The 27827-nt window shown below is 39.1% G+C and overlaps 1 protein-coding gene across 22 annotated transcripts; it reads left to right on the top strand.

Moving 5' to 3' along the window:
* Window positions 1–794: 794 nt before the first annotated feature.
* On the top strand, window positions 795–27827 carry LOC18442278 (P-loop containing nucleoside triphosphate hydrolases superfamily protein). 22 transcript variants are annotated; one of them, XR_016056586.1, is made up of 10 exons: window positions 795–3094; window positions 4376–4516; window positions 4645–6367; window positions 7676–7896; window positions 16481–17445; window positions 17560–18556; window positions 18685–18815; window positions 21117–21404; window positions 21627–21740; window positions 26354–26850. XR_016056586.1 is itself a non-coding variant. In XM_088868390.1 (7 exons), exons 1-7 carry the CDS (start codon window positions 1349–1351, stop codon window positions 26420–26422), a joined length of 5862 nt encoding a protein of 1953 aa, XP_088724516.1. In that variant the 5' UTR covers window positions 795–1348; the 3' UTR covers window positions 26423–26850. The 22 variants fall into 22 exon arrangements, 7 of the variants coding, with proteins under 7 accessions (XP_088724516.1, XP_088724539.1, XP_088724550.1 ...); XR_016056584.1 differs by having other exon boundaries at window positions 21117–21247; XR_016056596.1 differs by having other exon boundaries at window positions 17565–18556.

Below are 27827 nucleotides of genomic sequence, written 5' to 3' on the forward strand. Positions count from 1 at the left end.
TAAAATTAAAATATTATATGAAATGAAGTCGTGACCGTCAGATCTGCTCAGATTCAATATGGACTGTTAGGCTCATATGAACACATATATTCATATGAGCTAGTGGGTTACTCTTAACATTTTCCACACACACACACACACACACATATATATATATATATAAATTACCTCAATGAATTTGGAATCTTAAACTCCTTCGTTAGTTGGGATCTATTGAACCTCTCAGTGATTGTTTGAGGAGTTTTGATTAGGGGTGGCAATGGACCCGGGCTCGAGGGGTAGACTCGATTTAGGTCTGGGTATAGGTCAAAAAATAGGATGACCCAATCATCTATAATTATCTCTAATTATACATTTTAAATTTAAAAAAAAAAGTTCAAATCAAGCAGATCTATAAACGCATAAAAATATTGAAAATTAACAGTCTAGATAATGCGTTGCAATATGTTAGCTTCTTGGGGACATGAAATATTTTGTTCCTCATATATATACATCTCGATGTCCAGATGATTAGATGGTATTCCAATTAAATAGTTTGCCAACATCATAACAACCATTTCTAATAGATTTTTGAGGTGAAAATGAATTTGAAAACATAAGGCGTCATCCTTTTATAAACATTTATGTAGAAAGAAAAAAAATGAAAAAAAAAGGAAAAAGAATGAGTCTTAGGGTAAAATACAAAATTTTGAAAAAAAGATGCCTAGGAGAGCATGAGCTTAAATTTTTTATAGTTAAGGAAATGGAATGGCGGCAAAACTTGGTGGGAAAGGGAAGAAGTACGTCACTGTTTTGTGTGCATAGATGTACACACATTTAACCTGTGGGAGAATGCGCTCCAAAAATAGCATCTAAAACATTTCATCTTCCTACTACTTATATGCCCCAACGTATACTTATGCCCATCTCCGCCTCTCCGCCCGCCCTAGAACGCAGACTTTGCTCCTCCGGTTAAACAACTCCTCTCTCTCTCTCTCTCTCTCTCTCTCTCTCTCAGCAACCAGAATAGGGCAAAGGTCAGGAGAGTCTTGCTGTGCCCTAAAATGGACTCTCTCTCTATTTCTCCAACTTTGACGTTCCTTTTGCAACTTGAATAGGGCAATCGGGCTGGAGAATCGAAGAGAAGAAACCTTGGTTAATGATCTCGATCTTGTCTCCATAGCCATCGGTACCAGGTCACTGTTGTTTATTTTTCTCTCTCGGTATCTATCTATCTGTTTATATCTCTCTGTATGTCTCTCGGATGTCTGATTTTAATGGAGATTTATGGGTTGTATTGATTTGACGAGGTAGAGGAGCGCCTGCTTGTGACTGAGAGTTTTGTTAGGTTTCTCTCTCTTTCTTTGTCATGCGATATTCTCAGGCTCTTACTTCCCTTGCGAGGAGTCGCAAGAGAAGGAAGCAGCCTTCTCGCCCACCGTGTGGTTGTGAATGCGAGCTCTCTCAAGCTTCAAAGAAGCACAAGAGGCTTGATGACCTCTGTGATCCTCACTCCTATCGCTCTACCCTAAAAAGAACCAATCATCTGTGGGAGAAGACTGGTAAGGCCTCATCGGAAACTACTGACCTTCCAGATTTGGGTCTTCGACGAAGCTCACGCCTTAACAGAACATCTGATTCTCTTCCTTCTCCTCAGATTAATAGAAACAATGTCGAGAAAAAGGAGGAATTGGACAAAGTCAGGGTTAGGGCTGAAAAGGCAGGTGTTTCCGATGAAAAGGTTGTTGGAAAAACCAGGGTTTCTAATAGAAAGGATTTGAATAAACCATTTCTTGACGATGCGGAGAAAACCAGTAGCAGGGAGCGATGGCCTAGATCAAGAGTAGTTAAAGATAGGGCTGGTTTTCATAATGAGGGTACAAGTGTTTCTAGACGAGCAAAGAGGAAGCTTCTGAAGGATTTGGATGTCTCAGATGAGTACGGATTCAATGGTGGCATCTCTTGGGCAAGGAAATCAAAGAGGCAGTTTAGGCCAAGGGTGTGTTCTATAGAGAAAAGTGAGGAAGAAATCAGCGATGAGGTTAGTTATGGAAAGAGCAATGAGAAAACATTGAGGGACTGGCTGAGGCATAGTAATGGTGGACTCAATTCACGAGCACCTAAAGATTTGGTTTGCAAGGAGAAAGGCGATGTTGGTGAAGGTATAGCTTTTAATAAATCAAACTCTATGAGCCACGGGGATGCTGGGGAATTGAAGAATGATAATCGTTTACAAGTTGACAGTGAAAGGATGCAGGTCGCAAGTTCAAGTGCTGCTCTTCTGGTGAGGAATGATGCTCTTGAATCAAAGCAGTTTCCATCATGTGACGATGCATTAGACAACGAGAGATTGGAGAAGAATAGGGGCTCAGAAAACTTAATATCTTGTGTAGTTATGGATACTCCAAACAAAATTGATGATTCTGGCATGGACCCATCAGCTGTTAATGCTCCACCGCCCATACCCAATTGTAATTTGGAGACAAGTCCAAGTGGGAAGGACTTGGAAAATGCAGATCCTTGTTTAAAAGGTGACAGAGAGATACAGCCTGACATTCCCATCAATGGTGTTGAGAATCCTCAAAGTATTATTCCTCCTGGTTCTAGAGAACCGATTGGCGAAAACGATCCTCTTGGCTCTGAAGAACCTATTGGCGAAAACAATCCTCTTGGCTCTAAAGGACCCACTGTGGAAAATGATAACCACATTAAACGCAATATAAGGGAAGTGTGCCCTGGTGTTGTGGATTATAGCTTTTACAGGGTTGAAGAAAGATCAGACAATCAAGAATCATCTCAACGTGCAAATGTAGATGATAGCAAGCTCAAGTCAAATGTTGATATTGCAAAACCAGGGATAACAGAGGGGCGAAGGTGCGGTCTATGTGGTGGAGGGGTTGATGGAAAGCCTCCAAGGAGGCTGTTGCAGGATGGTGCTGACAGTGATAATGAGGCCTATGATGGGTCATCGGCTTCAGATGAGCCTAACTATGATGTGTGGGATGGTTTTGGTGATGAACCTGGTTGGCTTGGGCGCCTTTTGGGCCCTATAATTGATCGTTTTGGAATCCCTGGCATATGGGTACATCAACATTGTGCAGTTTGGAGCCCTGAGGTGCGGCTTATTGACCTGTATATTGTTGAATAAATTATATTATTTTCTTGATATGAGTGTTGATGTCTCCATGTTCTTCTTGTCTGCATGCTGAATGTTTGGATGCATGGTATTTTACAGTTTATTGTACTTGTAATCTGACAATTAGTAGGTTTGTGGCATTGGTTTTATTCTGGAACTAATGCTTCACATCTATTGTGGTCTTTTAAATCTTGGATAGTCTGATATAGAATATGAAACATAGAGATCTGCTTTCCGAATTTGCAGTAGACAGTGATTGATGGTTCCTTGGGATGACTTAATAAAAAGCTCTGTACTTTTCTTTGAAATTGTGTGTAGAGCAATGTAAAACCTACGAACTAAATAGTTGTTTTTCTGCCCAAGATTTTCAACGTTGCTCAACAAAGGAACTTCCAACTCTTGCATCCCTATTGTGTCTTTCCAGCTCTTAATTTTAGGGGGCATATTTACTCAAATGAAGTTTCCTAATCAACTAGATTGTAATCAAATTGTTCAAGACTGTTTCCAAATTGTTGAAGTTTAGTTTGTTATACTTAGATATTACCAACACAAATATCATGACAATTGCGATTAGTCCTGTTCTACAGGACTATGACAGGTTTAAGAGATATGTTCATTTGGATATTCGAGTGAGACTATTTTAAAATAAAGGTGTTGATATATTTCTTCTGACCTGCCAATATACCCTGTTCGATACATACAAAGGTTACAAACAAGACTGTAGGATCAGAGCCCCCTGATCAAGCCACTTGCATGGAACATCTGTCTCACATGATCGATGAATCCAATTTTGGTTCCAAAAAACCTTGTTTCAGGAGGTCCTTGCGAGGACCATTTATTTTCTCCCAAGTGTTCTGGGCCTTCATTGAAGATGTGGTGTCTTATTAGTTTTCCACCTCTTGGAGGGTATTACCATTTTGGCTTTTTCTTAGCTCATATATCATGTTTAAATTTAATTGTGAATATGAATTACGCCCAACTATAGATTATAACTCTTACATACCCTAATCATGGATGCTCGACTTACTCCTTGTTTCCAACATCACATTACTACCTTCACGACACTTTCCACCAGGTAATCTTGGGTTGTTTTTATGGAACCTGTTTAATGACTTATGAAAGAACAGTGATTGTAAAGTGTTCAATGGGCTCTTTGTTGAGCTGTGTTGGAATTTTTATTGTTTTCTTCAATTTATTCTGTTAAATCACAGTTGGGTTTTTACTCTTGGAAGTTCAAGATTTGATAGCTTGGTTTTTCAGGTTTACTTTGCTGGTTTGGGGTGCCTGAAAAATGTCAGAGCTGCACTTTGCCGAGGAAGAGCATTGAAGTGCAACCGCTGCGGCAGGCCTGGAGCAACGATTGGGTGTCGGGTTGACCGCTGTCCTAAAACCTATCACTTGGTATGCTCAGTTGTCATTCAAAATCTTTTTTCTTTCTTTATTTTTTTGTTGTTGTCATTGTTCCACCTTTCTAATGGCCAAGTTAGTTTGGTAACATCCTTTTCTCAAGCTCTTTTTGGTACTTACAGCCTTGTGCGCGAGCTGAAGGCTCTGTCTTTGATCATCGAAAATTCCTTATTGCCTGTTCGGATCATCGCCATCTATTCCGACCTCAAGGAGAACTATACCGTCTGCGGATCAACAAATTGAAAGTCAGGAAGATGAGATTTGATACACGGAAGCAGTCAAATGATGCCTGGCGCAAGGACTTGGAAGCGGAAGAAAAGTGGTTGGAGAACTGTGGTGAAGATGAAGAGTTCTTGAAGCGTGAAAAAAGAAGGCTTCATCGAGATCTCTTGAGAATTTCGCCCGTCTACATTGGTGGTTCTTCTTCTGATAGAATCAAGTTGAATGAGGGTTGGGAGTCGGTGGCTGGGCTCCAGGATGTCATTCGATGCATGAAGGAGGTTGTCATTTTACCACTTTTATACCCAGAATATTTTAGTAGTATAGGACTTACACCTCCAAGGGGAGTTCTTTTGCATGGATACCCTGGGACTGGTAAAACACTTGTTGTTCGAGCCTTGATTGGAGCATGCTCTCGTGGAGATAAGCGGATTGCTTATTTTGCTCGTAAAGGTGCAGATTGCTTAGGAAAATATGTTGGTGATGCTGAGCGTCAACTCAGGCTGTTATTTCAGGTTGCTGAGAAATCTCAGCCATCCATAATATTTTTTGATGAGATTGATGGGTTAGCGCCAACACGATTCGGGCAACAAGATCAAACACATAGTTCAGTTGTATCGACATTGCTTTCCCTCATGGATGGTTTGAAATCTCGAGGTTCAGTCATTGTAATTGGTGCAACTAATCGGCCTGAGGCAGTTGATCCAGCTTTGAGGCGCCCTGGAAGATTTGATAGGGAAATTTATTTTCCTCTTCCATCTGTCAAGGACAGATCTGCTATTCTTGCCCTTCACACTCGAAAGTGGCCGAGGCCTGCATTTGAACCATTGCTGACAAAGATAGCTGAAAGAACTGCTGGGTATGCAGGGGCTGATCTCCAGGCTCTTTGTACTCAAGCTGCTATGATTGCTTTGAAGAGGACTTGTCCATTGAAAGAACTTTTATCTGATCCTGAACGTAATAAATGCATTAGTCTTCCAACATTTGCCGTGGATGAAAGAGATTGGTTAGCTGCTCTTGCATGTGCCCCTCCTCCCTGCTCCCGAAGAGGTGCAGGAATGATTGCAAATGATGTCACCCCCTGTCCTCTTCAGAGTCATCTTTTTTCTTGCTTGTGTCAACCATTGGTTGAGTTACTCATTTCCCTTTACCTAGACGGGCACATAGTCCTTCCTCCCCCCTTGTTCAAAGCTGCAAAACTTATTGAGATTTCCCTAATTTCTGCCTTGGAACATAGGAAGCTTCCTACTGTTTCCTGGTGGTCTGCTATTAATTGTTTGATAAGGGAGCCAGATGTTGCAAGAGACATTCAGAAAAGCCTTTCTCGGGCTGGCTTATTGATTGACAATGGTGAAAATGATGATGGTCTTGAGGATTGTGATTCCTGTGTGTTGGAGGCTTCTTGTCCACCAGGCTGCATGCTGACTCACAGTAGACTTTATGAGAAGGAAAGATCACGGGGATTTAGAGTTTTGATTGGGGGAAGTCCTAGGTCAGGTCAAAGGCATCTTGCCAGTTGTGTTCTATATGGCTTTGAGGGTCATGTTGAAATTCGGAAGATTGATCCAGCAACTATATCTCAAGAAGGGAATGGTGACATTGTGCAAGGGTTAACACACATTCTCTGTAAGTGCTCACAACATCGATTCTCCTATGATCCAGTTCTTTCTTGCTTTTGTAGTTGCTATTGGAATTTAGAAATTTGAAAATTATGTTATGCTTTTTGTGGTGGCTGTTCTCCTCGTAGCTGTGTATAGAATACAGGTAGGTCTGCGAGTAATTTAATATATAAGGTTGACATGGAGGACACAATCTTATTGTAATTCTTGGGCATCCCGTCTCCCAGTATATTTGTTCCTTTAGTAGTCTGTCTGACCCGTTCTGTAGCATGTGAACCTTGTTGGGATTTGATTGTGGATGTGATCGAGTTTTTTGAATCTTTGTGGTTTTGAGTGCATACAATTCGTTGGAACTTTAGGGCCTTACTGCATTTGTTGCTCTTCGCATAAATGTGCAACACAAATTGGTTTTATTTCTCCCTTTTATAAGTGGAATATCATGTTTTTGTGTTTGTGCATCTGGCTATAGAAAAGTCAAATATTGGTCCTGACTTCTGATAAGTCTACTATGAACTCTACTTGTGTGTACACTCGTGGTTGCATGCGCTTGTTGTGTCTGTGTGTGTATGTTGAATATGTTCACATGCCTCATATTGTTCCCTTCGTTTATTGATGGTGAATTTTGTCTTCTATGCCTTGTGTCACCTTTGGGAGAGTATCGTTTGTGTATGTTTGGAGTATATTTTGACATCTTGCAAGTTACATTAACTAATTGTTTCAATAGATGATATACGTTGTTTGCACAATTTTTCTGAAGCTTTCCTAGAGATTGTTTCCTGTGGGTCTTTGTGTTCAATAAACCTCAATACCTTGTCAAATTGGGTTTTTGTGTCTCAAATATCATGCACATCCAGATAGGATGTGTGAAGTGTTATTTTGGTTTTGAGTAACTTGGGCAAATTCATAACAAAGGTATTAGCACTAGGGTTGGTTGTTTGTATTCTGATCTTGTGCATGTGAGGGATGAGGGCTTTTATAGTGTTTATGGAAATTATTTTCGCTTACTGCCATATAGACTTTTTTTTAAGCTGTAATTAAGCGAAAAATTCTGAATGAATTGTGCACAAAAAATAAAAGGAAAAGACAATGTGAATGAGTTGATTAACTTGATTGCATCAGTCACTAAGTTTTTACTTTGAGTCTTTACTAAGGTTCTGAATTTGTCTTGAGAAGTTATGGGATTAGCGGAGTTTCAAAATTAACTGGAGGGTATCTGAAATCTTGTGTGTTTTGCTTCTTTTTAGGGCGCTTGACCTTTTTTTTTGAGCTAATCTTTACGTTCTTTTTCTAATTATTGAACTAATTTTTATAACAGTGAGATGTCTAAGTATTGGTCCATGCGTAATATACATGCCGAGAATTGATTTATGGGCTGTGGAGATTTCTGACCATCAAGCCACGGAAAAAGATACTGATTTCTGTATAAATGCTGGCAACAAATTCCTAGAGGCAGAAGGAGCAATTAAAGCATCACATGCATGGAATTCATTGGTCGAGCAAGTTGATTCTCTGTGTCCTTCATCCTTGATGATTTTGGTAATAAATTATGCTTTATTATGCTGTTGCATATTTAATTCTGAATTTTGTTCTATTGGCATTAGTATTGACACGATTCTATCCTTCTGTTACAGTATTACTTGATATTGTGCAAGGAAATGGGCACCATTCATTTAATCTTTTACATAGTTAAGATATTGCCAATTCTCTTACGTAGTTAAGATATTGCCAATGCACAAATTGATCACTCTATACGTCTCCTAGTATAATGTATATTTATCTGCTGTTGACTGCTGTGTTCTTGCTTTTATACCATCTTCAGTTTGTGAATTTTGGTTCATCATTTATTTAATTTCCACGGATTAGTGAGCATAAAGGAATAAATTAATACTAACGGTCGCATCTCAAAGCGGTCATTGCTTGGCTTGAAGGCTAACCAAAATATTGAAGGCTGCAATGCGAAGGTTTTCTCAATGCTGACTTGCTTGCAACTTCAAAATTTTTATGTGGAAGTCTCTCTTCTAGCTTGAGGCTTCCTCACTATATCATATGTAGGGCGCTCTGCCTTAGGGAGTCCACTGTCTCATGTATTCCTGGTGTTCTGGGATCTAGTCTGTTGGTGTTATGGTAATATTTCCTGTTTCTCTTACTATGTTTCCTGGATCAAATGTTGGGGCCTTGGAATGTGGTGATTATGGATGTCTTTGAAATTGCCTGCAGTGCTGTGCAATACAAAATTTCAAATGTGGTTTGGGTTCTCGAAAGTGATGCACAGAAGCCTGCAATGAAATATCATTAGAGATGACTGAGAGAGCATATTTGCTGGCTCACTTGTCTCTCTGCAGCAACCTCTAGACTCTTTGCATGTCTTTGGTTACTATTACTTTTGCGTGCCACCTTGGTACAGCTTCTTGCTTTGCTATAGCTTTTGATATGTGACCTTATCCACTGGTTTCTCCAGCACCATCCTCAAAGGCCAGAGCCTATGTTTCTATCACTTCCCTCACTTAATAGACCCCATCTCTATCGTGCTTATGCTTTAAGTTACTTCGTCTGATTTCAACTTTAACGCTGTGATCCACTTCAGCTCTGGGACCCCTGTGCTATCTAACTGATTCTTTTGTAGGGCGAGCTGATCTGCTCGATTCACTCTTATTGCTATGCACTAGAGGACCACATCCTCAAATTGGCTCTTTGCTTGAGTATCATATTTATGCTTTCGTGTCTTACCAAGCTTTCATGTTTGTATCTCATGATTTAGGTGGTATATTCTCGATCCCTTTGTGCCTTCTCAGGCATCTCTAGTTGAACATCTGTTGGTTTCTCACAATTTAGCTCTTTCTGAAACTCTCATTGGCGAGAAGTTGCAAACTAACAATTTCTTTATCTTTTTTCACTCTCTCTCTCTCTCTCTCTCTCTCTCTTTAAAACATTTTAGTAATGGTTAGGAATGGAACCTTTGGTGTCATGCTGTGGATCAACCACCTTGACCACCCAGCCTGAGGTCCCTTTCCTAAATTAACAGTTTCTTTATCATCATAGCATTATGCAAGACTTTTAGCCTTTTCTCCCTGGTCCAATTCATTCTCTATTTCTCACAGTTGCTTGGCAGAAATCTATGCTGGCTGTCTGAAACTTGAAATCAAATGAATGAAGGTCAAAGGCCGTTAGATATGTTAAGGGTCGTAGATATAGGCTCACAGAAGTTTGTATGCTCCTCAACGAGCAACCTGATGAATTGTTTCTTCTCAATTCATAATAGTTCGAAAAACAAAGAAGCTTCGGAGAGGTGTAATGGAAGGAAACAGGATGGTCTCTGGCTTTGTAAATGTATCGGCTTGTGAGTGTTTGTGCATTCATATATATGTCTTTACCATAGTTACCGGGATCTAGAAGCTCTAACTCATACTCTGGAAGCTCGAACCCACGCTTCAAGTCATGGGATCTCGATTCTGGGCATTTCCTTGAATTAGGTATCTCGATACGGGAAATCAAGGAGCTAGATCCCAAAATCATGGGTACGTGAGTAATTGGAACCGATTTCACTACTTGGAATCGAGTATCTTCTAGTTTGGGAGAGAGTTTCACCTGCACATTTTGAGGTTCATACACAATGGAGTGCGGATCTGTAATTTTTATGACCTACAAGCTTTCTAAGGGCCCTGATTTCGAATATATTTTACAGCTTACAGTTTTGCACACCTTGTGAATTGTGACTTGACTAGTTTCAAAGAAAGGTAACAAGAGAGGGCAGGGAGAGAGAAGGGAGAAGATGGAAGGAGATAGAAAATATGAGTTGTGGTTCTAATCGAGGAATGAAATCGCAATTAATAGGCTTAACTTCTTTTGCGCTAGTTCCACTGGGTCCTGTCCACCTCGAAGGACTTACTATTGCTTGAGTGTTGGTCACCCAAATTGAGCCACTCATGGGTTTCCTTATGGGTAATGGAACAACATATATGCGTGGAAATGTGAGGTCTCTCTTGTCTATATGTCCTTGAACCACTAGCAATCATTGATGGGGAGAGCTATTGGGAATTATATATGGTTACGTCTTTCCTTTTTTCTCAAAGGAAAGATTATCTATCACAGCTTTTCGTTTTCGAAAATAATCTACCGCAGCATTCTTAAATATAATCAATTGATAGTTGAGGGGTAATTGTCCAATGCAACCGATTGGTGCCAAAAATGAGGCATGTGCGTACATGGGCAGACCAATGTAGGTAGGTGTGCAATTTTTGTTTGGAACCATGAGTTAATTTTTGGAGTGGAGCTTGGTTAAACAATTGTTCAATGGACTTCGCTCTCAAACTAGAATACCGTGGGTAAGTGATCTTTGTGAGACTTGAAACTAAGCTCGACGGATGGGGATCCCATTTAGTTTAGCTTCTGTTCATGGGCAATTATGGAACACACTCATTTAATGTTAGGGATCTTGATCATTTTACCTTACGATGGACGGAACTCGTTCCCTCAACTAGGATTTTCGAGCTTCCCTCGCTCTTAGGTTCCCGCTTCTTCCGATCCCGGAGCTCCCCTCGCTTCCATTCCTGGGGGTAATATGGTCTTTACAAAGGTTTTTTGTCCATTATTATTATTGTATGGGTATACTTCCCATAAATTTGTCTACTTGCTTATTGGGATTTAACTCTAGACTGGATTGATAATTTTTATTTCATTAAAGCAAAGATGGCAAGATATTTTTCACTTATCAAAAAAAATAAAATTTGTTATATTAAAGTTAAAATGGTATTAGAGAGTACTCCCCTCAAAGCCTGAAAACTTGGCTGAGTCAACTTCGACGCGGCCTAGTTACTATGCCTTGGTGATGAAATTTTGTGCTAGAAATGTACAAAAATAAAATAAAATATTTAGGGGGAAAAAGTGGGGAAAAAGAGATGAATGTATTCAAAATAAACAAGAGTTCAGGAAAATAATGTTTCTAAACAATAACTCAACTCTGAATTGTCCTAATTCTAATTGAAATAAAAGTCCCAATTAAAACAAAATTTGTGATGACATTTACCCCTGGCAGTATAAATAGATCCATAAGTTCTCTAACAACTTTTTTAAACAACTCATAAATCTATAAAATATGATAAACCCTAGAATCCCTTAAAAAATGTTAAAAGCCTAAAAGTAACCGTAGAAAATTCCAAAGAGACATCACCTAAAATTTAATAAGAAATATTAAAAAATTAGAGGCAGCTTGTCTTGCATTACTGGGCACTCTGTCGAGGTGAGTATTCCCTCTACATACTTGGGGGTGAGATTGATATACAACACTCGGGTGAGTACTGTACCAAGTCACCTAAATATTGTAGAACTTGAGCAAACTTGCCTGAATTCTATAGTACTCCGGTGATTCACTACAGTACTTGCCTGAGTACTGTTGTTTTTTTGAAAATGTTAACATTTACTTGCCCAAGACTGTTACTTAACCAGAAAATAAAAGGGGGGCAGAAATCTGCGCCCCTTTTTCATCTCTTTGTCTCTCTCTCTCTCTCTCTCTCGGGCAATGAATTTCTCCTCTCTCTCTTTCTCTCTCTCTCGGTATTGCCTCACACCTCAGGTTCCACATTACGCTCGTTCTAGAAAAGCTCCATCTTTAAGGTTTTTCTTGGTGGTTTTGAGGTACCCGAGTATTATTCTTGTTCCCCTCTTTCTCTCTCTAACACACACACATAAAGGGGGTGGATTTCTGCCTCCTTTTCTCATTTCTCCCTCTCTCTAAAAGTCGGTGAGAAATCTGCCTCCTTTCCTATCCTCTCTCTCTAAAAGGGGTGCAGAAATCCGCCCCCTTGTTTTCACCTCTCTCTAATAGGGAGTGGGAATTTGCCCTGCTGTTTTCTCTTCTTTATCTGTTTTCATTTTCCTCTCTTTAATAAGGGGTGAAATCTAACCCTGTTTTCTTTTCTCTGTTTTCATCTCAATCAAAAAGGGGGTGGAAATCTGCCCTTTGTTTTCATTTCTCTCTCTCTCTCTCTCTCTCTCGCTCTTTGTTTCTTTTCCCAAATGCCCCCCCCCCTCAAAAAAAAAATCATTTCCCTTTTTTCTTTTTTCTTCGTTTTCTTCTTAATTTTTAGTCCCCCCGCTCCCCATCTTTTTCTAGGGCTTGTACACTACTCATTCCAGTCTATTTGGACTCGCTGTAGTTACTCGGCTTGGGAGGGGCAGAGTCCCAAGCATTAGCCCAATATTTAAACCTTGACTCGTCTGTTAGGGATTTAAGTTCGGATGAATAGTTCATGTTATGTGTTTGGATGAATAATACAGGTTTTATTGAATTAACATGATATTAGAGACTCCTTGTTATGTGTTTGGATGAATACAAGGTTTATTGAATCAACATGATATTGGAGACTCCTAGACATTTGGTTTGGAAATTTTGATGCTTAGTTTGGAAACCTGATGGCCAAATCTGTTATCTAGGAAACTTAACCTCTATTTGTGATTTTCAAAAGGTTTGAGCTTTTGGTTTAGTGGTCATTGTGTAAAGGCCATGGTGCACATTTTTAGGTTTGAGTGCCCAAAGAAAAAATTTAACACTTTGTTAGATATTTAAAGATTATTGGTAAATTGATTCCTTAAGTCTCTTTTGTTATTGCTTTATTGGTAAATTGATTCCTAGGATGAAAACCCTTGGAGGGCTTCCAAGAAGAACAAGAAGAGCAAGAAAGCGTTTGAATAGTTTTTTTAGTTGTTTTGGGGTTATTATGTATATGTTTTTTCAATGTATTTCATTGCTGGATCAAGCTTATGATCCATACTATGAAGCTTTGGGACAGAGTGATTGAGCAATGACTAAGGCATGAAACAAGTGTATCTGAAAACCAATTCGGTTTCATGCCAGGAAGGTCAACAACTGAGGCTATTTTTCTACTTAGGCAACTGATTGAGAAGTTTAGGGCGAAGGGAAAAAAACCTCCGCATGGTTTTTCTTAATTTAGAGAAAGCTTATGATAGACTATCTCGAGATTTGATTTGGCTGTGTTGAAAAAGAAAGGAGTCTCCAGACACTGTATCGACTTGGTAAGAGATATGTACGATGGAGCGTTAACTAGTGTATGAACAACTAGTGGAGAGATGAGTGAGTTTTCAGTGACAATAGGTCTACATCAAGGGTCAGCATTAAACCCATACCTCTTTGTCTTAGTTATGTACGACTTAATTAGGTACATATAGGATGAGGTATCGTGGTGCATGTTGTTCGCAGATACATAGTTTTGATCGATGGGACCCGAAACGGTGTCAACACAAAGTTAGAAGTTTGGAGGGATGCTCTAGAATCCAAAGGTTTTAAAATTAGTCGGATTAAGACAGTGTATGAAATGCAATTTTAGTAATAATAGGAGTAGAGATGAGGAAGTAGTTAAGATTGACGACTAGGAAATACAAAAAAGACGACACTTTCAATATCTTGGGTCGATAATCTAGGAAAATGGAGAGATTGGGGAAGATGTCACACACAAAATTAGATCTAGGTGGGCTAATTGGAGATGTGGAATTGGAATTTTATGTGATCGCCGCATAGGTGCATACCAATGAAGCTGAAGGGCAAGTTCTATAGGACAACTGTGAGACCAGCTTTGCTCTATGGGGCTGAATGTTGGGTAGGCAAAAAACAATATACCCATAGAATGAGTGTAGCGGAGATGAGGATGTTGAGATAGATGAGTGGCAAGACAAGAAGGGATAGAATTCGAAATGAATCCATTTGGGAGAATTTAGGTGTGGCTATTGGCAATAAGATGAGAGAGAGTAGACTTAGGTGGGTTGGCCATGTGTGGCGTCGACCAAGTACAACACTTGTTAGAGGTGTGAGTTAGTTCAAGTAGAAGGACTTAAAAGGGCAAGGGATAGGTCCAAAAGGATATGCTTGGAAATAGTTCAGAAAGATATGGGGACTTATGGCCTCACTGAGGCTAGGACCTTTAATAGAGCAGAATGGCAGACCAGGATTTGTGTTGTCGACCCCAATTAATTGGGAAAAGGCTATGATGATAATGATTTCATTGTTGGACTAGTTAGGGACTTTTAGACGTTTTACGAAGTTGGAGAGTTTAATTTCAAGATATACTTAAGTTAGGACTTTTTGGTCAAAAGTTTAATTGTATGGATAAATGTTGTCCAAAAATCATTAAATAGACTATATTTAAGTAGGGTGTGGATGGCTGGAGAGAGATCACACACTGTTTGTTAAAGAAAAATATACTTTGATTGAAGAACAAAGAACAAAAGCCTAAGGCTTGGGCCTTGGGTGGTTTAAGTACCATTGGCCAAAATTGAAGAGAGATGTGCAGTTTGTTGAGAGGTGTTGTATGTGTCAGCTGGCTAAGGTGCAACGACATAATACTGTGCTTTATTCTCTTCCTATTCTTTATGCATCTTGGATGGACGTTAGTGTGGATTTCGTGTTGGGACTTCTGTGGACTCAAAGAGTTATGGTTGTGATAGATTCTCAAATGCTTTTGTACCTTACAAGAAGACCCTGGATGCCACATATGTCGCGAACTTGTACTTCAAGGAGGTGGTGAGGTTGCATGCTGTTCCAAAGACAATAACTCTATATCAGGATACAGTTAACCTTTTCTCCAAAAAAAAACAAAGAGTTTTTCAGCCATTTTTAGGGAACTTTGTGGAAGAAATTGGGCACTCAGTTATAATTTAGTAGTGTTTATCCTCTGCAAACAGATGGCCAGACTGAAGTGGTAAATCATACTCTTAGCAATCTTCTAAGAAGTATTGTGAGGGAAAAGAAGAAACAATGGAACCTAGCATTGCCTCAAGCCGAGTTTGCTTATAATAGTGTTCACAATAGATCTCCTGGTATGAGTCCGTTCGAGATGGTGTATGGGAAAAACCCTACTCAATCGCTTGACTTGGTTCCTATTCAGACTAATGGGGAGGTTCATGTACTGTTGGTGACTGGTTGAACAAATGAAAGGAGCGCATGAGCAAGTGTGTGCTAGTCTAGGAACAAATACAAGGAAGGGGCAGACAAGCATTCACCATTTCAAGGGGATGTGGGAGATTGGGTAATGGTGTATCTTTAGAAGGGGCGGCATTCAGCGGGAAAGTACAGCAAGTTGAATGATTTGCAAGGTAGGACCGTTCAATTTTTTGAAGAAGATGGGCAATTCTTACAAGGTCGCTTTGATTTCACGTATGGAGACTTCAGACATCTTTAATATTGCTGATCTGTTGGAGTATTGTGGTCTGGAGGAGTATGAAGATGAAGATACAACAGATTCCTCCTAATTCTCGCTCATATTTGGAAGTTTTAAACCCTAGGAGGGTTTTCAATGAGAACAAGAAGAGCAAGAAATACTTTGAATAGTTTTTGTAGTTGTTTTGGGGCTATTTCAGATTTTTTTTTTGAAAATTCATTTCAGGACCTGTTGGGGAATCTTTAGACATTTTAATTAAAGTTAGGTATGATTTAAAGTTATACTTAAATTAGGACCTTTTGGTATGAATGGCTGGAGAGATACTTAAGTTAGGTATGATTTAAAAGACAATACTTAAGTGGGGTATGAATGGCTGGAGAGAGATCACACACTTTCTTTTTAGAGAAAAGCATACTTCTATTGAAGAAGAAAGAAAAGAAGCCTAAGGCTTGAGCCCTAGGTGGGAAGTAAACCTTAGGGTTTCCTCAAAATTGCATATGTTTGGCTTGTTTTCTTGCTTTCTCAAATTTCTCTACATCACTTGTACACTGAGAGGAATGCATTATATACCATTCGCTCTGTCCAACTATGCTTATTCGATTTTTCTGCAGCTATGTGCATGCCATGGGGTGCCCTTGCCTATATGTCCATATTGGCATGAATTTGGAATTTCCTGTTTAGTGTACAAGCTTCATTTGACTTTGGCTGTATGGAGTAGTTTTAGATTCTCTGGCTTAAATAACAACTTCATGAATTTATTTTTAGTTTCTCGCATAGAGTTTTTAATACTTTTCACCTTTCGTAAAATATTTTTCATTAAACTGTTACGAGGGTCATAGTTTAATTGACTTAAGTTGCTTTGTTTCTAGAAAATAGTTGCTTTATAATTCATTGTTCTTATCTTCCTTATCGTGGGTTGTTATTGATTTTTTATGTATGTCTTGTAATGTTAGGCTACATGTGAGATGGAGAATCATGTACTCCCATATCAGATAACACAGTTTTTTACGAGTAAAATGCTGAAGGTTAATGATTCGGTTTCTTTGAAGCATACAGTGCCACGATTTTGTGTCCACCTAGATGGATCTTTTGACCGGGAGTTGGTCTTTGAATCATCAGCATCAATGCTCTCGAGGAATTTGGTTCAAGAATATGTTCATATGATACATCACAAGTTGCGCATTAGCAATATTAGTGGCCAGGAGGACAACAGTTGTACCGATGCCAAAGCATCTTCAGACATGAGAAATGACACAAGTGGGTGCCATGTAACTGTTAGAGAGAAAGATACACTACCTGATTCAGAAACGTTGGTTTCCAATGGTGATTCTTTTTATAAAGATGGTCAAGCTAAGCAAAATCATTGGCAGCCTGCAGCATCTGGCCATGATAAAGGAGATATTTGGGTGCGATCTTGTCTAGATTCTGATCCTGGTATCTCTGCTAATATGTTGGGTTTGAGAGGAAGATCTAGCATGCAATTAGCAGCAGCGACATGTGGCTACCAAATTCTCCGGTATCCTCAGTTTGCTGAACTTTGTTGGGCAACCTCGAAACTGAGAGAAGGCCCATATGCCCATATAAATGGGCCTTTGAAGGATTGGCCATTTAATTCTTGTATAATCTCTCCTTATAAATCACCTGAGAATGTTCCAGTCACTAATAGCCCTTCTCAGCACAAAAGCTTGGAATGTTCCATTGTTAGAGGCTTAGTGGCTGTGGGATTGTTAGCAGATAGTGGTGTCTATGGAACTGCACGTGAAGTTGCTTGCGAAATTAGGAAGGTCCTTGAGCTTTTTGTTCGGCAAATCAATACCAGGATACAGGAAGAGAAAGATAGATTTCGTTTTGTTCGTCTTCTTTCACAGGTGGCTCATCTGGAGGACATGGTCAACAGCTGGGCTTATGCAATGCAGAGGTACTAACATCCATCTTTCACTTTTCAATTAAAAACACCTTTCACTTTATTTAAGCGATTCTTGTCTAGCTAAAAGATGATGTATAACTTGGTTCATTCTGTACTTTATTGTAGTGTAGAGCTGGATGGTCAAATGTTGGCCTCAAATCATCAGGCATTGGCTAAGCCTGACCTCGATATTTCAGCTCATGCTCCTAACCTTACCAAGGATGTCCCATGTATGCGGACAACATCTTCTGATGCTTGCCATGAAGTTACAGAGCACACAGAGGTATTGGTTCCCCAGAATGCAGGGGCAGATTGTGTCGTGGGGAACTCTGAAATTGGTTTACCTTCTTTAGATGAGCCTCCGGCATTTCTAGAACAAAGGAAATCCTCTCAGGAGGGTCCCTTTACTCAACGTGTTACTGTTTCATTTAGTCAAGATTTAGAATTACTCACCCAAAAAACATCAAAGGAGCTAATGCTGGATAATATTGCACAAACTTTTGGGTCTGAGGGTGATTTGGCTGCTCATTCTGATCAATTAAATGGTATCAAGAGCTCTTCTAGCAAGACCAGCCATGCATCTGCTGGGTCTGGGATGCTATATTGTTATAAGTGTTGTTTGGAATGCTTGGAAGTTCTCCATGTCTTGGCCAAGAAATTTCTAAATGATTGCTGGAAATCTGATGGGTGCTCTTCATCATTGGAGGATGTCCATGATGTCATTGCTTCATGTTCTTCTCGCCTTTTAATAACCAGCGCAAAATTTCGTGTTAATGAAAGTTCTGGTGATTTACATGGGTCTTGTGGTGGAAAGCTAATTCACAGAACACAGAGTAAGTGTTGTGCTTGTCAAGTAGTTGGTGATACTGAAAATAGAAAAATATCATCTTCATCAAAATATTTGGGAAGTGGAGAAATGGTGCCATCAGAATGCAGATGCCATTCAAGAAGCAATAATATGGTTGGGGATAGAGGTTCCCCTAAAAGTTATCGCGATGGATCTGAATTAAAGTTTTGTTTTAGAGACTGCACACTCGTGCCTTTTGGCATGGTGCGGGATGTTTGTTTTCAATACACATTCAAGCAATTTTGTCTTTGTTCTCTTATTGAGAGACTACTAAAGGTACAGCATTTCTAATTTGTTTTGATGTTAAGTGGTATACTTTGGGTGTCGTCAGGCCTTCGAGGATTTATGTGGTGATTATTGCATCGAAGGTGCTAATGAGCTATATCCATGATTTTGTGATACAGAAACGAATTCATTGGAGTCACATTTCCTGCTGAAGTAACTATTGTAGTATAGATGTTAATGTTTCTGTCACTGTAAACTCCTCCTGGGGCCAATTTTGTCTCATCCCCTCTGCGGGAATTATTCTTTGCATGTAAGTATTGTGAGTTCTGAATTTTTTTCCTAATGATATCCATAATCCATGTTATGCATGGTTTGCCTTATTTATTCCCTTGGAGGTTTTTTAATGTGTTGATACTTTCTGTGCTTCCATTTTATGGTCTGTTACTTTTGCACAACCTACTCATTGGTTGTAGTGCTGTTGGAACCTTCGTTCATTATCATCTATCGTTAAATAACTGTCAAAATTTTATCATTATTGACGATAATCATTTTTGAGAAGAGATTCTTTATAATTATCTCATTATGGTTTGACTTGTATTCATTTTAACTTCATCGCCATTTGATATATCAAACAAAAATATGTCTCTTTCCACTTGTCAATGGAACTTTACTGCTTCCTCTTAAATGCCTGATGGGATTTTCTCATAAATTGGCAATACTTACCCCTTATATCATGTAAACTATGAAAAATTATGCTAACAAGTAGATTGTGTCATGAAAGGTGGTTACGGTAGGTGCCATGTCGATTGAATCACAGAGGCATGATACATGAAATATGTGCTGGGTCTCCCGGCATTTACCCATTTAAGAAGACAGTTGGAAATATCAATTACTGTCTTGAGGTTGTACTACTGATGAAGTGGCAAAATCATTCAAGGATGCAGTTTTTTTTTTGAGGAAATATTTGATTATATTAAGTGGAAGTGATAAATATTATTGAGAAGGCTACCCACAGGTCAGGAGCTCAATACATTCTCAATAGGACTTTGCATTATCCCTTAACAAAAAATGCAGTTTATCACATGGCGAAAATTTCAGGCAGTTGAGAGGCTACAGAAACTAGGTGTGAAGGTGGAAAGGGCTACTGAGAAGGAAAAGAGAAGTCAGAAAAAGAGGTGGTGAAGAGAAAGGGAGGATCAAAGTACAAGAAAGGAGCTAAAGTGAAGTGGGATGGGGGTGGAGGGAGTCTGAGAGCTTGAACGATAAGGAGTGAATGTGGAACATAACCCATAAACCAATTAATCCTATGAGCAAGATTCTGTGCCACCTAAATGAAAGACGAAGAAAGGGTAAAAAGGAAAGCAGGGAGGGAAAGGAAAAAGGAGGGGGATGTGAAGAAATAGAGGCGAGGCATATGGAGAGGAAAGAAATGGAGGGGGGTTTTGGATGAATGAAGGCAATTTGTAGAATGCAGAAGATGCTAGTGGAATCTTCAGCCTCTGTATGCTCCTATGTTCTCCAAAAGAGGAACTGAGCTGATGGTGTACCCTGAGTCTGAAGCTTGCCAAAAGACCCCAAGGCTGGCTTTGGAGGTTGTGAAGTAAGATGCACCTAGGTGAATAGAAGTAGATATGGAAGTGGGTTAATAGCAGCAAGAGCCATGGACAAGGGATGAGAGAACCGATGGCAATATGGATGAAGAAGCACCCTTGCAATAGCTAGTCCCTGTGAAACAATGGTATTTGGGGGAACTTTTAGCAGTTCTTCTGCAATTCATGACCCTGTATAAGTGCCAAGGGGATAGAAGCCAAGAGTACCCAAATGTGTTCCTAACACCGGGAAGGAAAAAAAAAAACTCATCTTTATGCTGCTATAACCACACACTATCAAGCATCTTTTTTCTTTTTCCCTTTTTTGTTCCTTTTTTCTTTTGGGTAGTAACTAATATGTTTTTATTTTTTATTTTTATTTTTAATTTCTATTTTCCTTTTTTTTTCCTTTTCTTTTCTATGTATCAAATGTTCAAGGCAGACAATGATTTGTGAACCCCTGTTATATTTGGTGTGGTCCTTTATCTTTGACAAAAACAATTTAAGTTAGTTTATGATTTATGTGTGATGTGTCATTTCAGATTTAGGTACTATTGCGCACATTTTGTGGGCTTTGAGATGTTATTGCCCAAATTTTGGAGTTTTAGGGCTGTTGATCTTGTAAAGGATTGAATGCTTCTGGTTCTATTGGATCCTTCTTGGTGTGGGAGATTGTTTGAGATGGGCCTGGAAATAATCTCCCATTTAGTGGAGCTTGGCTATGATTTTTGATACTTGTAGTACTGATGATGTCCCCTTTGAGCACGTCCTTGTGGGGGAATGAGGAGGCTGATATGCGTATTAATCACTGGTTTTTGGGTTTCGTTTTTTCGTTGATGTTGCTTTGGCACTTCCTGACATATGTACTCTTTTTGTTTCCTTGTACTTCATTTCATTTTAACAGAATTTATTGAATGTCAAAAATAAAATGTATAATTGCACATTTTGGCATTTAGAGGGCATCTAATGTATGATAACTTTTTTGTGAGGTATTGGAAGAATCACTGCACTTTTTTGTACAGGTGTATGTGTAATATGGGGTGATACTGCAAGTATTTTCCTGTTTGGATCATGGTTATAGGGATCGAAATTGCACCAGATCCAGAATTGGTATCGGGACCTTGGGATCGTGGCAAGAAGAAAGCTCTCCATGGTAGGGCCACAGTCTGTACACCTTGAAATCTTGGGATCTCGATCCCAAAATTTCGGGGAGCTCGATCCAAGCTTAATAGGGATCGGATGGTAAATTATACAGGACCAACACCATCTGGTTAAAATTGAGGCCCCGAGAGCACTTAACTAATGTAGTGGTATAGTTTCTACTTTTGTACCATACCACACTGTTATAAAAATATTATAATACTATGCAATTATATATTCTATTATATTGTACTATATGCCACTGTATTTAAATGTAAAATATACAGCTATGTAAGTTTTACTGTACAAGTAAATATTATACCACATTGCGGCACTAGACTATACTGCTGCATTATACATAATGCTAGGGAATTTTGATCCCTTCTATGCAGGACCTCGATCCCAAATTGGAAGGATTGAGATTCTAAAATTCAAGAATCACGGAGGAGCATGATCCCCTTCCTCAAAGCGCATGATTGGGATTCCGAAGCAGAATTGACCACTTGGTAGGTGGATTCTGGTAACTATGGTTTGGTCCAGTTGTTACTTTTATGAAGATGTACTGTATTGCTACATATGGGTGTTTTGGTATATGTCCCACAGAGCTGTATATGAAAGACTATATATTTATCCAGACATTCTTGGACAGTCCATTCTTAGTCTAACAAAGAACTGATAGTTCTATTCTATGAGAAAACCAAAGACTTATGATTCATGCATTTGCGGAATTTAGTAAGAATGTACGCCTTCCTTTGCACAAAGAACTTCATTGTAATTTGGAAATTTTAAATATTGTTTTTCTGGGTCCAATTTTTACCTTCTGACATAATTTATTAACAATTTTAGGATTTTTTATATTCTAGTTATTTATTTGTCGTTTTTGTGATTCTCTTTAGACAAAAAATGGTGTATTTATTTAAATACACTAATGTCAAAAGTTTCAAAAATAAATAGTTAACATTCTCAAATAAAAAATGGTTTTATTTATTTATTTTTGAAACTGTTGACATTAGTTTATTTATTTGTCGTTTCTTTCTTTTTTTGTTTTTGGGGATGGAGGGAGGATATCAAACCTGACCTCCCTGCTGTCCCCCAAAACAGCGTAACCTTCCTGAGCATTACGTGCAGCCCCCAACTTGTAGTTTACTGAAAAACCCGTATCTGATGGTTTACTTTTCCATGAGTACATGGTGCCTGAACAAGACTTGGAGTTGGAAGGTTAGTTGTGTTCTCTGTCACATCTTTCCTCAATAGTGCTCTAGTCTTCTTGTGGAGTATGGTTGCCAACTTGCCAGGTGTGGTACATTCAAGCTTTGCAAAGGATCCTTACCTTCTACTTTTGGTGATCCTAGAGGTGGCTCCTTCTGGGATCACTTATTTCAGTTCCTCAACATGTTTAATGTTTATCATGTGAAATAATACTAAGGACACTATGGGTCAATTTTTTAGTATTGACCATTGCTAGGTTAGAGGCAGCATTTTCCCTTGATCCAGTTGAAATTAAAGTAGAGAAGAAAACAGTTTGATAGGATCTAGAGAGAGAGAGAGAGAGAGAGAGAGAGAGAGAGAGAAAAGAAAATAATGATGATGATGAAGAAGGGAGAGAGAGAGATGTGTGAGAGAGGGAGCGATAGAGAGGGAAATGAGTGGCTTAGGGGGCACTTGTGACCTCTACCCGGCATATAACATTAAGTAATAACCCTAATTAGAACTTAAGGACAATATTGTCCTTATTTAGAGACAAGATAAATAATGACTAAACGTGTTTGCTTGTGATATCTTGTACTCTGTCCCGTCCAATGGCTTTGGTGAAGATATCTGGAAGTTGATCTATAGACTTCACATGAGGAGTCTGAATGATCTGGACAACAACCTTCTCTCTATCTCTAATAAAGTGACAGTCTACTTCAAGGTGTTTAGTCCTTTCATGAAAAACATGAATTTTTGTGTTATGAATGGCTACTTCATTGTCACAATATAGAGTCATGGGAGGAGTATGGTAAGCATGCAGCTAGCACATTTGGTAACCTTGGTCCTCTACATGTGAGGGAATAATCAGAGGTAGTTATTGCGCAAAACTGAAGGCCATTCACCGGATTCGAAGGATTATGAATCTTCATCATTGCAGAGGCTCATGTTTTGTGGGGCCTTGGAGTATCCACTTAGTTATTCTCAGGGCTGCTAATTGTGCTATGAATGACAACTCCCTAAATATTACTGGGTAAGCAATGTGCCATAATTGTGGAAGATTGCGAACATTTTGGAGATTGGTGTTTGTTTTAGGGTGCACATGGCCGCCGTATGGAAGCATACAGATTTCTTGATTAGGTAGGGTATGGGCAGAGGATTAGTGGATAACGGCATTCCTCTACTTCTATTATTGTTGTTATTGCTAGTGTTGCCATTGTCATTATTATCATTAGTATCAGTATTTCCAGATGTGGCCAAGGTGACTTGGACTTGGTCGAGTTTACTCAGCCTCGGCAATGTGACAACGCGAGTACCCATGTATCCCTCTGATACATGGGTTTTATACAATAAAAGGGGGTCCACTGCCCCCCTAATTTCATCTCTCTCTTTCTCTCAAAAATGAGGGCTTACCCCCCTTATTTTATCTCTCTATAAAATGGGTCACCACGCCGGTTTCATCTTTCTACCATGTGCTCTATCTCTCTTTACTTCAAGGATGAGGTGCTCTCTCTCAAAGTGGGGTGGATATTACCCGCCTTTTTCATTCCTCTTCCTCTCTCTTTCTCTCTCTTTCAGTCTCAAAGGGGGGTAGATTTCTGCCCACTTTTTTTATCTCTCTTTATATATATAAAAGGGGGCAGAAATCTGCCCCTTTGTCATCTCTCTCTCTAAGGGGGTGGAGATCCACCTGTATCTATTTTTCTCTCCTCCAAGAGAGGGGGAGAGAGAGAGAGAGAAGAGTTCACTGTGAGAGAGAAAGAGATCCGTGTGTGTGGGTGTGTGAGAGAGAGAGAGAGAGAGATTCGTCTGTTTGTGAGGGTGTGAGAGAGAGAGGGGTTCCTTTGAGAGTGGGAGTGATGTGGCCAAAGCCCTCTCTCTCTCTCTATTTGGTCACGTGCTCAGAGATCTCTCTCTTGGGAAAGTAGCCAAAGAGCCCTCTTCTTTTATTTATTTATTTTTTGACTGCTAAGTACTTGGCCATCCAAATCCACTTGGACTCTCCCTAGTAATTCGGCTCAGGCCTGGCCCTAGTTGGTGGCCCGAGCCGAGTTCTAAAGCACTGATTATTATTATCATTATAATTATTTGTGTTACATCTCTGTTTGTCTGCATTAAGTGGTGTAGTTTAATATGTACTGCATCTGTTTTGATGATCTAGAGTGGTAACCCTTCATGAGAGCCTTTTCTCACGGTTGTGTTGAGTCCCTGTGATAATGATCTAGAATTAATTGTAATTTTTACCTCGGTTTTGTCAGCACCTATTACCTGGGATGAGCCTAATAGTTTCTGGTTTCTCAACCGTCAGAAGAACTGTATGGTATTTCTCCTGACTGTGAATGATAAGGTTTTACTCATTTAAGTAGTGACATGTGCTGATGATGTATGTGATGAGAGCAAAAATACATAGAATACTAGTAGATCTTATACAAGCTTAATGCTTCACAAGGTTTATCCTTTTCTATATAGAATGGTATGCAACTACGCATTTGTGGAATAAAATTTTGGACTCGTGGCAGTTAGATATGTTTTTAATTAGTTATTAATTTACTTCATCTATATGTGTGTGTGTGTGTAATCTAATTATGTATCAATTGCGATCATTCTTTGTGATATGACGACTTATGGTCTAACTGAGAGTATGGCCCTTGATAGAGCGGAATGACAACACATGATGTGTGTGGCCGACCCCAAATAACTGGGATAAGACTCGAATAATGATGATGATATTTAATGTTACATTTTTTCATTTATCAGAAGCTTATGCTCTTGCACCTCTTTTCAGTTCATTTTCTTTTTTACTTCACTTTGTTTTTTACTAGATTGATTCATGGGAAGACTACTCTCAGATCTCATTTCATAGACCACCAACTCGGATGCCATCAATACCGCGGTGTGAAAGTTCTGCTTGTATGCTTGATATTGCTACCATGCTCTCCTTTTTGCTTCTTTGACCCTAAGTATGCATCACAAGACTGCAATACCTCGACATGGATTTTTTATGCCAAATTTTTAATACCTCACATTGGGAATACCTATTTCTTAGAGATGACTGGTGGTAGTGATTTATCTTGTGCAAGATAATATGTGTTGTTTGGGCTGTAGAAATGTACTGGCTAACAGTGCATGGAATTGCGTATGAGAGGATTTGAGCCTCTGTAATATTTTCTCACTTCCCAAGAGAGTTCTAAGGGATTTTACCGAGGCACCTGATTTTTGATAAATTTTAAACATTGGCGGTAGAGAATCACCAGTTGCAAGTTCCCAGATCTTCTGGTTGGTGGTACCCATATCCTGAAGCTCAAGTTTGATGGTAGTGCATTTCTAGACAGCCTTTTGGGGTGGGAGGCAATACGAGGGGTTTCCATTGCATCATCATTACGAGATATGCCATACTATTAATTTTTGTGGTTTTAATGTACTTTGGGCTCATTATTGAATTGGCTCTAGTAAATGAACTACGAAGGCTACCACTATATTTTATTTATGTAGAACCTCTATATGTATATGAATACAATCTTTATTTCATTTATGAATTGAGGATTTTATTCTCATTTCATCAGAGCAGATGGAGTTGTTCTCATAGCAAAGTAGGATTTCTTTCCACAACTCGAGATTCCAAGTGTCCTCTCTCTCTCTCTCTGTCTGACTTATATGCTCCCCCTTTCATTTGTTAACTTATTTGATCCCGATGAGGCAGTTTTATTTCTGTTTTTTTTTTTTTTTGATAGATAAAATTTGTATTCAAAGTAGTGTCAAAGCAAGATGCATTGAGGAGCAATTCAGATGCTATTGATGCAGGTTGTCCCAATAATTGTCAATCAATGACTGGGTGTCGCACATTTCTTTTTCTTGAAGAAAAGAATATCACACATTTCTTGAGCATGATTTGACTTTGACCTACCATTGCTCTATTTTATTGCTGAAGCAGAACATCAGTTTAGGGCGTTCGGTGCGGACAAGGTTCCAGGTATGGAGTTTTCGTAAGAGATCTTGGTGAATAACATTCTCAGATGGCTACACTTTGATGGACAATCGCAATTATTCATCTCTTTCATGCTCTCACCAAGCACATTGAGAAAGGGGATCACTTTTTGAGACATGTTTTATTGGGTGGGATGGACATAGTCAATGCTCGGTCCCATGCTCCAGTGGCTGACACTGATGGCAAAGGCTCGTCTACCCAAGTATAGCTTTAATGGATTACGAGAAAATTGGCTATTCATCATGCTTCATGTCCCATATTGAGGGGGACTGCAAACTGTGAAGAGACGAGCATAGTTTAATTACACTTATATTCTTTATTTTTTTCACTGTGTACTTCTGCTCATTGTTTGAGAAGCTTCTTGTGATTTTCTTATGAGGTTACTACTGTGATTTGTTCAAGTAGTAAAGTTATATATGCATCAATACAATGTCCTTCACGTATCTATATTATCCAATTGATGTATTATGTCCTGCAGGTTTTGTTTCTGCAATCTGACATCATAATGATGATGATGATGATGATGATATTATTATTATTTAGTATCAGGCTTCTAAATTTTCATAGCCCCCGCCCCTCGTCTTTCTCTCCCCTCCCGCTCTTTCTAATTTGTACTAAATAATGAGCTAACGAGTCTCCTTCCTTTTGCCATCAGACTTCCCAATCAAATTCATTGTAAAAATTATAATGACCGACTTTATGAAGATCCTAGGGGATTGGGGAAGCTCGTCACTTTTGTCATGATAGACCCCAATTTATTGCTTCTTCTTCACCAATAATGTGTGCCACTTCAACTTGTTCCAAAAAGATGGGATTATGTGGCTTGAACACAACTTGGGAGATGCTTAAATGATGATGTGAGATGCAGTCCAAATGGGTTCTCTATTAAGAATATTTGAGATCACCATTAAAACTGAATGGTTGAAAGCTTGAAACTCCCAGGGGTTTGCCACAATATGGGATAATAATGCTATAGGATATGCACAGAGGAGAGGATTTTGGAGAAGGCTGTATCAAGATATGGGGTACTGTCAAACTTGTATTCCTTGTGCTGTCAAGTGCATAAGAAGAGATGCTTCTCATTGGTTTGCATCCACTTTATTGCGAGTGCAGGTATTCCGCACAGAACTGACAACCGAGATTGTGCATGTGAGTATGTGGAAGTCTGAAGCTACGAGATATGAAATGGATAACAGCCAAGAAGCACATGTGGATGCCCTTCACTTTCTTAGGTGGAAAATGGCTATAGTGACTTAATCCTTCTCGCCTTTCAGCCTTAACCTTTCACTGGAGTTCTTTGGACGTGAATTCTGATGCATGATGCCATTTTCCACAGATAAGTTAGAATGGATATAGGAGATCTGTTTGTACTTGTTTATTCATTATTTAAAAAACAGAAATTTCTATTTCTTTGGAAGTT

This window comes from Amborella trichopoda, chromosome 1, assembly GCF_054954075.1.
Source record: "Amborella trichopoda isolate Santa Cruz 75 chromosome 1, AtrichopodaSantaCruz75HAP2 v2.0, whole genome shotgun sequence".
Taxonomy (NCBI): domain Eukaryota; kingdom Viridiplantae; phylum Streptophyta; class Magnoliopsida; order Amborellales; family Amborellaceae; genus Amborella; species Amborella trichopoda.

Bases quoted from the DNA above. Each gene is read 5' to 3' on its own strand.
- LOC18442278 (XM_088868390.1), top strand. From the start codon at position 1,349: ATGCGATATTCTCAGGCTCTTACTTCCCTTGCGAGGAGTCGCAAGAGA. The intron at 3,095-4,375 runs GTGCGGCTTATT...TTGGTTTTTCAG, and splicing joins GTGCAGTTTGGAGCCCTGAG to GTTTACTTTGCTGGTTTGGG. The intron at 17,446-17,559 runs GTACTAACATCC...ACTTTATTGTAG, and splicing joins TGGGCTTATGCAATGCAGAG to TGTAGAGCTGGATGGTCAAA.